The sequence below is a fragment of the Gossypium hirsutum genome, chromosome A02 (genome assembly GCF_007990345.1).
Source record: "Gossypium hirsutum isolate 1008001.06 chromosome A02, Gossypium_hirsutum_v2.1, whole genome shotgun sequence".
NCBI classification, from domain to species: domain Eukaryota; kingdom Viridiplantae; phylum Streptophyta; class Magnoliopsida; order Malvales; family Malvaceae; genus Gossypium; species Gossypium hirsutum.
This window is the reverse complement of record NC_053425.1, coordinates 83,891,822-83,906,603: the sequence shown is the minus strand read 5'-3', so window position 1 is coordinate 83,906,603 and position 14,782 is coordinate 83,891,822. Positions and strand designations below refer to the sequence as shown.

The 14,782-nt window shown below is 32.3% G+C and overlaps 2 protein-coding genes across 9 annotated transcripts; one reads left to right on the top strand and one right to left on the bottom strand.

Moving 5' to 3' along the window:
• The first annotated feature begins 3,614 nt into the window (after nt 1–3,614).
• LOC107951918 (probable dolichyl pyrophosphate Glc1Man9GlcNAc2 alpha-1,3-glucosyltransferase) lies at nt 3,615–8,580 on the top strand. 8 transcript variants are annotated; one of them, XM_041085015.1, is made up of 9 exons: nt 3,615–3,761; nt 3,847–3,950; nt 4,737–4,782; nt 4,880–4,975; nt 5,097–5,149; nt 5,558–6,307; nt 6,596–6,802; nt 7,097–7,334; nt 8,144–8,580. In XM_041085015.1, the coding sequence occupies exons 6-9, from the start codon at nt 5,567–5,569 to the stop codon at nt 8,494–8,496; spliced, it is 1,539 nt and encodes a 512-aa protein (XP_040940949.1). In that variant the 5' UTR covers nt 3,615–3,761; nt 3,847–3,950; nt 4,737–4,782; nt 4,880–4,975; nt 5,097–5,149; nt 5,558–5,566; the 3' UTR covers nt 8,497–8,580. The 8 variants fall into 8 exon arrangements, with proteins under 8 accessions (XP_040940949.1, XP_040940952.1, XP_040940948.1 ...); XM_041085018.1 differs by lacking the exon at nt 4,737–4,782 and adding an exon at nt 4,052–4,114; XM_041085014.1 differs by having other exon boundaries at nt 4,052–4,782.
• Nucleotides 8,581–11,144: 2,564 nt separating this feature from the next.
• Nucleotides 11,145–13,977, bottom strand: LOC107951919 (1-aminocyclopropane-1-carboxylate oxidase 5). Its single transcript, XM_016887103.2, has 3 exons — nt 13,261–13,977; nt 12,816–13,179; nt 11,145–11,422 (listed from the first exon to the last, which is right to left on the bottom strand). The coding sequence occupies exons 1-3, from the start codon at nt 13,788–13,790 to the stop codon at nt 11,198–11,200; spliced, it is 1,119 nt and encodes a 372-aa protein (XP_016742592.1). The 5' UTR covers nt 13,791–13,977; the 3' UTR covers nt 11,145–11,197.
• Nucleotides 13,978–14,782: the final 805 nt, after the last annotated feature.

The following is a 14,782-nucleotide window of genomic DNA, read 5'->3' as shown; positions in this document are numbered from 1 at the left end:
AATTTAGTCCTTAAATCACAATTTCATGAAAATTCACTTTACAAAAGTTGTTTATCTATCAATAACCTTTCAATTTCTACCATAAATTTCAAAATTTCAGCATACTCATCCATTTAAAAGTTTTAATACTTTAATATCTTTACAAATTGATCCCCGAAATAGATAGATTAAGTTATTACGATCACAAATATATGAAAATTACTAAAAACGGGACATGATTACTTACCCAATTTGGCCAAACAAGTTTTCTCTTTCCTCAAGCTCTCAAACTAGGGTTTTCAAGGTTTTTAATTGGGAAAGATTATATAAAATGATGATATTAGGTATTTATTTTATTTATTTTAATTTCCAATTTAGTTCTTTTTTTTCTAATTTTCCATAGATGAATCATCATAAATATCTACTAACTTCTCTTAATGATCTAATTGCCATATAAGGACCTCAAGTTTTGAGTTCCATAGCTATTTAATACCTATAGCTAGTAGAACTTAACTTTTTCATTTTATGCAATTTGGTCCTTTCCATAATTAGACTTGTAATCGGTAGAATTTTCTTATCAAAATTTTCATACATCTTTCCTATCATAATGCAGACCATGCAATATGATTAAATTAAATTTTCTTTATCACTCAAATTTGTGGTTTCAAAACCACTATTCCGATTTCACTGAAAACACATTGTTACAGGTAAGGTTTATGATAGAGTTGAATGGCCTTTTATTAAAGTAATGATACTACAAATTGGGTTCCATATTTCATGGGTTGAGCTTATTATGAAATGCATTTGAACTATCTCTTATGTTGTTATTGTGAACAGGAAAGTAGGTGCAAATTTTAAACCGATGACGGGTTTTCGACAAGGTGATCCTCTTAGTCCTTTTCTATTTTTTATTTGTAGTGAGGGTTTATCATTGCTTATGAGGCTCGATTTGAGGGAAAGTTTGATTAAGGATACTAAAGTCAGTAGAAATAGTCCTTTGATTTCACACTTATTATTTGTTGATGATTGCATATTGTTCGGTAAAGCAAGTGAGAGGGGTGTGGCAATTTTGAAGTCAATTTTGAGAGAATATGAGAATTCTCGGGGCAATGTGTGAATTATGAAAAATCCACTATTTATTATAGTTCTAATACTTTTACAATGATACGAGAAGTTATGTTTTATATTCTTCGGGTTAGACATTCGAATAATATGGAATGTTATCTTGGATTACCAAATGTAGTGGGAAAAAAATAAGAAAGCTTCTTTTCAGATTTTAAAAGATCGCATGAGGCAAAGGATTGAGAATTGGAGTGTGTGATTTCTCTCGCAAGGGGGAAAGGAGGTCTTTATAAAGGCGGTTCTTCAAGTTATTCCGACTTATTCTATGGCATGTTTCTCGTTGCCAAAATCTTTATGTGGTGATTTAGAAAATATAATAGCTTATTTTTTGTGGCAAAAAGGTCATGATAGAAGAGAGATTCATTAGTGTGGGTGGGATCGACTTTGTGAATTAAAGGAAAATGGGAGATTAGGATTTTGTAGCCTGGCCGAGTTTAATGTTGCGTGATTAGCAAAGCAAGGGCGGCGCATTATTAATCGTCTAAATTTATTATTATCGGAATCCTAAAAGCTAAGTATTTTTTGAATACTGATTTTTTAAACACTGAGTTAGGAAATCTACCTTCATTTACCTAGAAGAGTGTGTGGGTTGCTAAGGGCTTATTAAAGAACGGATTGTGTTGGAGGGTTGGAACTGGAGAGAAAATTTCAATTTTGATTGATGCTTGGCTTTCGGGGACTACAAACAATAAAGTATCAACAAATACTTGTAACAGCGAAGTCAGGTTGGTTTCTGATTTAATTAATGCACAAATACGAGAATGGAAAATTAAGCTTATTAATTCTACCTTCTCAAGGGATGATGTAGATAGAATTTTGAAAATCCCCTTGGCCATGGAAGCACAAGATGATACGATGGTGTAGGAGGGAGAATCTTAAAGGGAATTTTCGGTGCAAAGTGCCTACAAAGTATTACATAAGGGTTATACTAATCCTACTTATTAATAAACCAAAATGAAAAGCTTCTACAAAAAAATTATGGAACAGTAATATTCCAGCAAAAATTAAAATTTTCATTTGGAAAGTTTATTGGAATTTCATCCTTAATCTAGCTAATTTATCCACTAAAAGACTGGTGACAGAGACTGCATGCCCAAGATGTGAAGGGATTGCTGAGAATGTTGACCACCTGGTACATGACTGTCCTGTTACAAGAGAGGTCTGGATAAGTTTAAATCTCGAATGGATATTAACAAGAATCAACATGAACTATTGGGAATGGCTTACCTAGGTATTCAAAAACTATACTGGGTCGCAGTGTCGCTTATTTTGCTACTCATTGTGGGCGATTTGAACTGATAGAAATAAGGGGTTATTTAAGGGGAAGAGAAGTATGGGCTGTGATACTGATGCATGGGTTTCAAGATATGCAAGGAAATTGACGAGTGTGAGAATAGTAAACTGACTAAAGAAATCGTACCTGTTGAATAGTGTCCCCCGAATGGGTCCGACATTAAAGTAAATTTTGATGCAGCCTTTGATGAGGCACACTATGGCAATCGTGTGAATATTCCTAAGTATCTGATGTAATTCTAGATGGTTCAACGGGTAAGTAAAGGTAGTTGGCAAGGCATGTGTTTAAATGGATGATTGCTCATAAACTTATGAAAGGTAAATTTGGATGAATGCAAATGAATTGAAGGAAACTATATGATTATGTGATGAATGTTATGTTCATGAAGATTCATTTGTGAAATGGTTGATTTTATATATGCATTATACATGAGCCTACTAATTTGTGAGTTTGGTGATGCTTATAGGATTGTATTAAGCTTATGAGTATGGTAAAGATGTTATGCGTATTTTATAAATTGAGCTTAAGAATGGTAAGTTATGTTTGAGTTTATATGAGCTTACTAAGCACTAGTTGCTTACGTAGTTATTTTCCTTTGTTTCGTATATTATAAGAAGCTCAATCAGTTGGAAGTTTATCGAAGATCTATTACACTATCCAGCAACCACTTCAGTAGTTTTTGAGTTGTTTTGGCCAAGGTTATAAATGGCATGTACAAGACCTTTTTATAATGAATGTCTTTGAATATGTTAGTGAACAATTTGGTATAAATATGTATTTGGAGTATGTATTTTGTACGTTAGACTTATAATGCTTAGGCAAGTTTAAGTCTTTTGGTCACTTTTAAGTCCTTGTAATATATGGTCCTTTTGGTATGTTTATAGTGAAATGTGAATGGTTAAATTGGTGTCTTTATGTAGTTATATAGAACAGGTTTTGTGTTTGAAATGTGGCATTATAGCCTTGTTTTGATTGAAGTTGTTTTGGTATAAATGTCGTGCATTTGAATAGCATATTGGTTAGGTGGAATAGGTTGATTGAATTGGTATGTTTATATGTGTTTGAAAGATGTTTAGGTCTTTTGAATGTACGCACAAATGGAGTGGTTGATTGAGTATGTTTCGGTCTTGAAATGGCTTGATTATAGGGTCAAATTATAGAGCACGTGGCTTGGGACACCTTGTGTATCAAGTCAATGAATTATACAATCTAGCACATAGTCTATAATACGGTCGTGTGAACTAACTGAGTGAATCAGCGTTGAAGCGAAACCAAAGCTATTCTTTCTCTAATCTGAATCTCTTCAATCAGCAACTGAACAAGAAAACTTACAATTAACTAGTGCTGCTACTAGTCTACTACCTAGGTACTTAATTTGTTCGTTAATAATATGAATTAATCTATCAAACCCTAGAAATTCTAACTCCTCACCGTCTTTGTTAATCGTTTAGAACAGCATTATAGGCAGCTCATAGTCAGCCACGATGCCGTAGTGCTAGGAACTGCTCTCAACGAACGCATCCTCAGCTCTCTTCTTTCTGTTCATCGACTCAAGGTCTTCTTTTTTTCTTTTTCTTCCCATTTACCTGCTGCTATAATATATTTCCTATATTCTTTTCTTTGTTTTTCTTTTAAGTAATTGATTTCTGATCCTAGGTCTTGATGGGTACATCTTAGATTTGTGTACGGATCTGCTGGATATCGTTGCCATTGATTAAGGCAAACACCACGTCTATGCCTATCTTTCTTTTTCTCTCCGCCCCCCCCCCTTCTTCTGCACCATTCCTTATCGAGGTGCCTCTGATTAAGGCATGGATCTGTTACATTTTAACGAGGTTGCTGCAAATAGGATCTGTTTCCCCTAAAATTTTCAATCCTCCTGTAAACAGTAACTGCAACGATGCAATTATACTGAAATAAATCAGTTTAATCTAATCAAGGGATGCCAACTACTGACATCCACCTTTCAAATGTGAAAAATTCTCGTGATCCTGTTTGTATAGTTGATCATAGAAACTCGAATTTTGACTATTCTTTTTTTGAGTAAAATCTCTTTATCGTCTAACCACCCCCAATTGCTTGCACTATGTAACTCTTGAAAATGTTTGTGCTAAGGTAAAGTGAGTCTTCTAGATAAGCTTGGTTTTCCTAAATGCTTTACTTGAGAAAGGAAATGCAACTTGTTTATTCTATAACGTTGATTTCAAAGTAGAAAGTGTCTTTTGTTTCGCTCTTTTTGGAAAATTACAAAATGGTGCTAGATATTTATTATATTACTTTTGTTGTTTGTTCATTTCATTTGGTGTTGTTCATCATGCATTTAGTTTCTGCATATGCATAGGAACGAGTAATATGGAGGAGAGCCTACATCACTCAACCTGATTCAGGTTCCATTTTCTGCATGGTTCAAAGGCCCAGCTAATCTATTGATTTGTTTTCCTTTTTCTATTTATTGATTAATGCCTTTAAATTATTTGTTGGCAGCTCTGGAAGGCAAAGTTGGTGTAACATCTGAAGGTGAAACTGCCAGGTGTAAGAAAGTTGTTTGGGACCCTTCCCACTTGTGAAAGAAGGAATACTGTACTACTTTTTCTTTACCTTAGCATTTTCTCAATTGGAAGCAATATAACTCATGATCTTATGGAGTTTTTCTCCTTCTTTCATTTTAAAGAATGCTGAAGAAACAACTCTTTCTCAACAGGTTCACTTGCAGATTATCCTGCCACAAAAGCAGTTGGGTCATAAATCAGACATGTAAGTTCACTTTGGAATTTTTCTTAATAGGAAGCTTTATTGAAGTAAGATATAAGGGGCTCTCAATGATTACCATATATTAATTTTGGGATTTGATTAAATAGATCTATATCTGGTACCTTTCTTGTTCCTGGTATCCTTTATTATGGGATAAAGTCCTTCCTACATATTCTTGGAACAGCTAAAGAGAACGTTTGATTCTATTCTTCATTGATTTCAGTTTATAGTTTATGTTACTGCAAGAGGCATGCATTTGGGTTTTTCAAGACATATTTTCTCTTCATTTTTTTCCTGGCCGTTTGGGGTGTATTTTGACCTAAATTTCTTTCCATGTCAAATTGACACTACTTGTCACTTAACAGTACTGCACTCAATTTGTGAAATTTTACTGTTCTTTTGACTTTACAGTGTAATTGTATGATGGAAATGCAAGAGAGTCCACGAACACCTGTAGTCATGGCGCAGCTTTCTTGGTTTTTTGGCATAGCCACGATCGTAAAGCTTCTACTAATCCCATCCTACCACAGCACGGACCTGGAAGTCCATCGCCACTGGCTGGCCATTACCCACTCTCTTCCTCTCAGCCAATGGTACACTGATGAGACGAGTGAGTGGACCCTTGATTACCCTCCCTTCTTTGCCTACTTGGAACGCTTTCTTTCCATGTTTGCCCATCTAATTGACCCACAGATTGTTCATCTCCATCATGGCCTCAATTACAAAGCCAATTCTGCCATCTATTTCCAGAGGATGTCAGTAATTGTCTCAGATTTGTTTCTCTTATATGGGGTTTACAGATCAACTCTAGCTCTGGCATCTCTGAAGCGGAATTTGATATGGTTATTGGTGATTTGGTCTCCTGGACTCCTTATTGTGGACCATTTGCATTTTCAGTACAATGGGTTTTTGTTTGGCTGGTTGTTGTTGTCGCTCTCATTTTTGGCACAAGGAAGAGATGTGATGGGTGGCTTTCTGTTTGCTGTGTTATTGTGTTTTAAGCATTTATTTGCGGTGGCGGCCCCTGTTTATTTTGTATACTTGCTAAGGCATTATTGTAGAGGTGGGCTGGTTCGGGGTTTTGCTCGGCTTTCAGTTATGGGGGCTATTGTTGTGGCAGTTTTTGCAGCAGCATATGGGCCATTTGTGTATCATGGACAGGTAGGTCATCCTTTTGGTTTACTTTTATGTGTTCTGGCTTATTCTGCAGCGAGTTTCTCTTTTAACCATATGATTTGCCCTTAGTTTTGGGTTTTTAACCACTGGCCCTCAATCTCTCCCTCTTGTCCTGGTTGCTGTTGTACCCTCTTCTCATTCATTTAGAAGTACATATTTTTATGCAAATTTTATGGTTTCACTTATTAGTCATGCTGAAATTGCGAATGTTTATAGCCATTAGTTTCCTTGACTATAATATATAGTGCTAAGTGTTCTCCAAATACCTTGCAGATACAACAAGTCATCCGCCGGATGTTTCCTTTTGGCAGGGGACTTTGCCATGCTTATTGGGCTCCAAACTTTTGGGTTTTTTATATAATGTTAGATAAAGGGATTGCTTTCTTGTTGAGGAAATTTGGCTTCAATATTCCGGCACCAGTAGCTTCATTCACTGGTGGACTAGTTGGCGATGCATCACCATTTGCCATATTACCTCGGGTAAGAAGGCTACTGAGTTTTTTTCTTTTCCAAAAAGGAGAAAAAGAAAAAGAAGGCTACTGAGTAAATATCATAGATTGATCTTATAACCCTCTCCCCTTACCAATCCCCTACGCTTATCCCTTTGGTAATCATGTCATCTCAGAACTGAGGAAAGGCATTGGCTGTGAGTAGGATTGTTAGATATAAACAAGGATGCTTGATATTTAACAGTTGATGAAATGCTATTTCCTTTTTGTCTGTGGTAAATGTACTGATTAATCTGTCGTATATTGGATCTCCATGAAATGACAGGTAACACCCTTGACAACCTTCATTATGGTCCTGCTTGCCTTATCGCCTTGTCTTTTTAGAACTTGGAAGGATCCCAGGCCAAGGTTGATTGTCAGATCAGTCGCATATGCATACACTTGTGGGTTTTTATTTGGGTGGCATGTTCATGAGAAAGCATCACTACACTTTTCCATTCCCCTTGCTATTGTTGCTGTGGAAAGTTTGGAGGACGCGAAGCATTACTTCTTGCTATCTATAGGTAATGTTCTCCTCTGTTATCTCTTTGTTGACTTTTGAACTTGTATAGATATCACAACTCAAAAGAATTTCAGCATTGTCAAGGGTACAGGGCACGCTGAGGCACTAGAACCCTCTTATTGCCCGACTCAAGGTGTAAAAGTTGTGCTCAAGTGCAATATACTGACTCGTGTTTTTGTGTGTATATATACTTATGATATATAATAAGCTTTAAAGAGGGGTCTAGTTTATCTACGAAACCTGTAATTCTCTTGTTGGTTAATATGTATGATTCACTTAGTGTCGATGTCTGTTATTGAATACTAAAATATTGAGAAGTAGATGGGTTGATACTAGCCCTTTATTAGTTAAAGTACATCTAATGAAAGAAATTAAAAATAAAAGAAACCAGAGAGAACTTAATGAGGTGGGCTATTTTTATGCCTTTTGCCTTATTAAAAGTGCGCTTAGGCAAATCACTTGCCTGAATGTGTCTCGCCCAAAAGGGTTTGTGGAGCATTTGTTGTTAAGCGCCACCCATTTTGTACCATGGATGAATGAATATGCTTCTGTGGTTTCAGCTGTTACCTAGTTTATTAGAGTTACTTTACTGCTTTCGTGCACATTTTGTGATGAGTTTTATCATTTGTTGGATAACTTTGAAATGCATTTGTATATTAAAACTGTCGATAAAACTGATTAAGCAGAAGGCAGTCGTACATTATAAGACCGATGGTGAAAAATGTTGGCATGCGTGGGTTTTCGGTGTCAATTTCAGTTTAATGCATAAAGAAAAACTAACATGGATATTGTTGTGTACACGAAATGCAGTGTCATGCTACTCACTCTTTCCCCTACTATACGAAGCCCAAGAATATCCAATAAAAGTATTGCTGTTGCTGCTACACACAATCCTGATGTGGTTCAGTTTTAGTGCACAATACTCGGGCAGTTTGCGGGGGGATAAGGAGGGTGGTGAGAAACAAGGGTTTGAGGTGGGGTGGGTTACAAAGAGTTACCTGATGGGTGTGGTGGTGGTAGAAATATGGGGTCAGTTTTTGCATCCGTACCTTTTTGGTGATAAGCTTCCCTTTGTACCACTAATGTTGATCTCAATGTTTTGTGCAATAGGGATTTTGTACTCTTGGATCTGGCAACTGAAATCGATCTTAATCTCCTTCTGACTTCACTTTCTATTGAGTCTACATTATTTTTCTATTTTTCACTCGAAGTATATACATAGACAAGAGCATTGTTGGACTGGTTAATTGTGCTCGCAATTCTAATAGCTTCCCCGGTTAAATTAAAGAAATATGTTTTTTTTAATTAATATTTTTAACACATTAGTTAGATGGTTAGATGATTATAATTTCATCAATGAGTCTCAAGTTTGATTTTTATTTTAAATGTGTATTTTTTATTTCATGTTGTTTTGAGTTTTTTAATTAATGTTTATAATTAATAAATATATTGATTTTAATTTTTTATTTTTAATTAATAATTATTTTATTTATAAAATTAAATAATTATTTCAAATATAATTATTTTTAGTAAATATAATTTTTATGTGTAATATTTATTTTTCAATACATATCATGATTATAGTAAATTGACATATTATATATTTTTGTATGCGTATTTGAAATGGTTATTTGAAAGATTTCACATATAAAAATATTTGAAATATCATACTCACAATGTAGATGAAAAATAATGATATTTGAAATAATTATTTAATTTAATAATATTAAAAATCATCATACTCAAAATATAGGTGGAAAAAATAGATATTTGACATATAAATATTATATATAAAGAAAAATATACCTAAAGAATTAGTTGATGTTTTTAAAATACTTACATATTTATTATTTGATTTTATAAATAAAAGAGTTACTAATTAAAAAAATTGAAAACAATATATTTATTAATTATAAATATTAATTAAAAAAATTGAAACAACATGAAATAAAAAATACACACTAAATGATGAAATCACAATTATCTAACCATTTAACCAAAAGAGCTAATGTGTTAAAAATATTAATTAAAAATAAAAAAAACTTGAAACAATATGAAATAAAAAAATATAAATGAGAGCAGGAGAGGAATCGAACCTGAAACTTAAGGACAAAAAAATTAATATTTAAGCATCTAACCAAAAAAGCCAAGTTAGTAATTTTTAATAAAAACGTGTCCTATATGGCACGTTTTTACTTTCTCTCTCCAAAAACAACGTATCTTGATAAATATAAAAAAAACGACATACTTAAATATTAAAAAAAACATAATTACTCTTAATTTTCGTTGTTATTTTTATTTTTTGTTTCTATATTTTAATTATTAAAATAAATTTTCGTAAAGGAAATATTTTTTATAGAATTAATTATAATCCCTTTTCAACTATTAAATAGGACGATACACATGCTTCAACGTATTTGAATCTATATTTTTTTATACTGATAACAATATTAATATTAACTAAACTAAAACTCAATTAGCAAACTTTTTAAAATTTAAATTTAGGAAATAGGTAAAATTTTAATTTTAATTTAGATGTAATATATGTATATTGATATTAATTATACAGGGGTAGTGAAAAATATTGTTGTTTTAGAAGTGGAAGAAATTTTATTTTATTTTATTTGAATTTTAACTAAATATTTTTTTAATGTAAATTTAAAGAATAAGTAATATACTCTTTACGAAAAAATGACTATTTTTAAAAAAGAATTTAAGAGATAAAAATTTGAGTTGCAAATAAGATACACAAAAAGAAAGAAAACAAATTTAGTAGTATTAAATGGTTCTTATATTTAACTTTAGCAGATAGATTCAGTTGAAATTTAGCTAATTGGACAGCACTGTGAAGACTGATTTTCTTTTCATTTTCTATATGATTTGCAGCTATTTATATTAATTTTGCTAAATATTTTTATTTTTATTATTTAAATAAAAAACTGAGAAATAATTGGTAAGTTTTTGTATTCAAAAAATTGTGTTTTTCTTTTATAAAAAAAAGTAAAATACTTATATAAACATATTAATTTATTAATATTATTTTAAAAATAGTATTTCTGTATTTTCTTTCCAACTGAATAGTGTCTCTTTATTTACAACTTTACTAGTTTCTATGTAATTTTACATGTTTAATTTTAAACTAATTTTTAAATAATGTATTTTTAATTATTTTTATAATAATTTTTCTTATTTTTTAAATAATATATAAATTTAAAACTATATAAGAAAATATTTATAATGTTAATTTAAAAAAAAAGAGTAAAACAACATGTAGCAATTATAATAATAGTTCATTAATAAACACATTTAGTAATAGTGATTAAAAAATAATTGTTGAAATTTAACTTTCTTTTCAAAACAAATTTCAACTGCACCAAATAAATGACAGATAGATAAAAAAAAAAAGAAACAATTTTAAGTGTGTTTGCCTCACATTGTATAAACTTATAAAAAAAATGTTAAAAAATGATATCATGATATTATATTATCTTATCATCAATCAAAATAAAGTGATAAGTAAGATGCTTAGAGTACTCTATTTTATATCAATAAATTTAACACAATTTAAAAAAAAATAAAATTACAACTATAATTATTACAATTTTTTCTATATTTTATGCTTAGAGATCTGTTCAAGTAATAATTTCATTTTAGAATTAGTACAACTTTTTTAACTAATAATTCTAAATTAAATCATAATTATTTTTAAAGTTAATTTAGTAATTAAATGAAAAATAAAAGACACTCTTGTTGGTTCGTATTTTTATATATATTATAAATAAATATTATAAATGAAAAGGAAAGATGAAGATGTGTAAGTCATGATATTGGTTGATGGATGAATAATGTTAAACAACATCAAAATTAGAATTTGGAGTAAACATAGACTAAAATTTGGTATAGAAGAGTGAAAAGTATAGCAGCAATGGCCTGTTGGGAAAGTGAAATGGTGTTCGGCTTTTGTGGGTCAACAAGCCTGCTGTTGGTGGTTGAAGGAGAGTAAAGGAATGCCATTGACATGAACTCTTCTTTCTCTCCTCTATAGATTGGCCTTCCCATTACATGCTTCAATTGTCCACCACTTAGTGCCTGTGAATAACCACAACACAAGATGAATTTTATTGGGCATTCCCCTATATTATCATGGGATTACACCCACATTTATACCTCTCATTGCATTTAAACTGAGCAAGTAATGATAGATTCTTCTCTTTTTCAAATTAATGAGAAATTTAGTTTAGGAACATATCAGACCCTACGCTTTTCCTAAAATGTATTATATGCATGTTTTTAAGAATTGTGGAGGGCTAGAAATAAAATTAATAAAAAATTAATAAAACCCGAACTGTCGATACCTTTTTTTAAAAAAGAAATAGATTTTTTCTTTTAAACAGTAAGTATGAAGCGGTTATGTTATAGTAATTGCTTGTCTTGCCTTGCCTCACCTCACTCTACCATATAAAATTATCATTTTATCATTTTATATGTAAAAATATAATAACGTATTATAGAAAAATTCACATATTTTATGTTTAAATACTTTAACTTTAAAAATATTAAAAATAAGTAGTAAAATTAAATTAAAGGGGAATTGGGTGGAGCGAGGATGAATGCATCCAAACATCCATGAAGGTGGTAATGGATTTCAAGATTATACATTCATACTGGAGTGGGACGGATAAAGGAGTAAATTATGCCAATTATGGAACGGTGGTGGATTTAGCAACATTCATCACGCCCGCTCCATTTCTATTCCTAGTTAGAATTAAAAAAATTTATATTAAAATGATTTAAATTAAATTTTTAATTTTTGAGAAAATAAAAATTGTGGTATTTTTTGTTTAACAAATAGATTAAAAGCTAATAAATTGAATTACTAATCAACGAGAAAGACTAAAGTTTTAGTTCTAACATTTAACCAAAGGTGAGGCACTCCCCTGGCCATGGCCTTGTTATTGTTGGTCTGTGGTGTTATGAATTGGGTTAGATTGGGTTGGATTAAGTTTAAGTATAGTATTAATATAATTTATATTTGTTTGAATTTGGCTCGACTTAAAATATGAGTTTAAAATTTTATCTAAGTTTACTTATATTTGTAAATAGTTAATCCAAATTCATTTTAAACTCGTCTATATTATTTAAAAAATTAAAAGTTTTTATATTATGTTTAATTTAAAATTTAATAATTATATATTTTTATTTATTAAACTTTTATATGTAATCAACTTAACATTTTTTTAAATATTTACATTATGATATTATGTATTGCTATAGATTTCAATTTTTTGTAGTATAAATTATATAATATATTAAAAAGAAAAAAAAAGAATCAAATTGGAGACCTTGATGTGTGGTTTGAAGAAGTGTGTAAAAAATGAGTAAATCAGCATGCAAGACTGCATCTGTTTATTGAATTAGCAGTGTGTAAGTGGAATTGAGGGGTTTGAAACCAAAGCTGAAAGCAATGTTTAAAATAAAATACCTGAGTTTGATCCCCAACTGTAACGACCAAGGCATGTTTATGAGGGCAAAACGACACCCAACCTTTCTTGGAATACACATGAAACTCAGAGGATCCATCACAAATATGCAAGCACAATGTATGCGAATAATCCATCCCTCCTATCAACATTTTCATCACATCGTATCGTAAACAGCTACGCCATTTCTCCGCTGAAACATTCCCACCATGCTTGTACACATAACATGCCCACCCATTCCCATCTTCCCCTTCCATATTTTCCTTTTCGCAACGTCCTGTTTTTTCTTGGTAAATTCCCCGGAAAACAATCAGAATTTTCACCGCCACTTTTTCCATTTGAGCCACTAGAGTTTCCATTTTCTCACTGAAGGTATTTAAAAAAAAACTATTAGTTATTAGAAAATGCCAGAAGGCAAGCAAAATATAAAGTTGAAACGAGTTTCACCTGAAATTTGAATATCCAACAGGCCAAATTCCCTCCATTGCCAGTTCCAGGGCTTTAGCTTTACACCACACAAACTCTTCACTCACTTCACCTTCATCTTCCTCGTGAACTTCCTCAAACCCGTATAGTTTCTCCGGCGACCTAGTCACTGCCGTCCGTTTCTGGGGTGGAAGTTGAAAAATCCCGGCAGCGGCTGTCAGTGCTGATCGGATAGATTCCACTGGAATCCCATAATTCACTAACTGAAAGCATCCGATTGTAGCTATGGAATCCAGAATCTTGGGCAGAGTTTCAGTTTGCATGGAATTCAAAGCCTGGAAATCAATCTTGGGGGGGTTGTCAATGAACTTCTGCCTAGGGAAAACCTTGTCTGGCAAAATTAAATCAGGGACGCGCAGAGAATGTTGGAGGAATTCAGAGAGAACCTCATCATTGGTGACGCAGGAGCGGCGGGCACTGGCGACAGGAGAAGGCGGCGGAGCACGGAACTCAAAGGGATTTTCCGGCACGGATTGAGGTGAGAGGGCCATAGAGCTGATGAATGATGAAGAGCTTACGTTGTCAGCTTTGTTTATGGTAAAGAAAAAGTGGAGATGGAAACACAATGATGGCTTGTCATGGGACTTTGGAGAGAATCATCACTCACTTTTTTGCTTTAGCTTTCACTTTTGTTTTAAATCATCAATTTGATAGCTAGCAAGGAATTTGGCTTTTTACACCTTGAATTAAACTCTTTTTTGGATATATATTCAAATTAATAATTTTCACCAACCAAACAGATAAATTATCCACACTTATATGTGAATGATTACATTTGTAAAAGTATACAAGTTACTTGATTCCATTTTACCAAGTTACACTTTCCAGTTTTGCAGTGAATGCTCAGTTTCCAAGTTCAAAGTTTTGCTGCTGTCTGCGCTTTACTTTTTACCTTTTTAAAGGGTAAATTACAATCATGGTCACCCTATTTTTTTCTCAATTTAGTCACCTTAAATAAGATAATTGTGTGAATTAGTCACTACCGTTAATTTTTTTTCTTTTAGCGGATTGCTGATGTGGCATATTAACACATTGAGTGACTGACACATGGCATTTTTTTGTTGACTTTGGACTAACGTTTAGGGACCTCCCTATAATTAGTCCAAAACTTTTACCCCTAAACTTTAATCAAACTTTAAGCAAAAGTCAACAAAAATATGTTACATGTCAATCACTCTATGGGCTAATGTGCCACATCAACAATCCATTAAAAGAAAACAGAAATTTTAACAGTAGTGACTAATTTGCACTGTCGAAACTATATTTTTTTTTATTTTTGAAAAAAAGGGGGATCGACTTTAAAACTAGGTGTGGAGTCGCCACCAATCCTTTTTTGTTTAGGTGTGATCGGATCACCTAATAAAACATTTTATTGTATTAAAAAAAATCAATTTTGGCCTACGAAATTCGAGAAAAAGGGTTCGGGAGTCGGTTACGTACGAGGAAGGATTAGCACCCCCGCTACACCCAAAATTGGTACCAA

Coding starts and splice junctions, on each gene's coding strand:
- LOC107951919 (XM_016887103.2), bottom strand. CDS start 13,790: ATGGCCCTCTCACCTCAATCCGTGCCGGAAAATCCCTTTGAGTTCCGT. Junction 13,180..13,260: donor GTTGGATATTCAAATTTCAG/GTGAAACTCGTT, acceptor AAATACCTTCAG/TGAGAAAATGGAAACTCTAG. Junction 11,423..12,815: donor CAGTTGGGGATCAAACTCAG/GTATTTTATTTT, acceptor GGTTATTCACAG/GCACTAAGTGGTGGACAATT.
- LOC107951918 (XM_041085010.1), top strand. CDS start 5,567: ATGATGGAAATGCAAGAGAGTCCACGAACACCTGTAGTCATGGCGCAG. Junction 6,803..7,096: donor CATTTGCCATATTACCTCGG/GTAAGAAGGCTA, acceptor ATGAAATGACAG/GTAACACCCTTGACAACCTT. Junction 7,335..8,143: donor TTACTTCTTGCTATCTATAG/GTAATGTTCTCC, acceptor CACGAAATGCAG/TGTCATGCTACTCACTCTTT.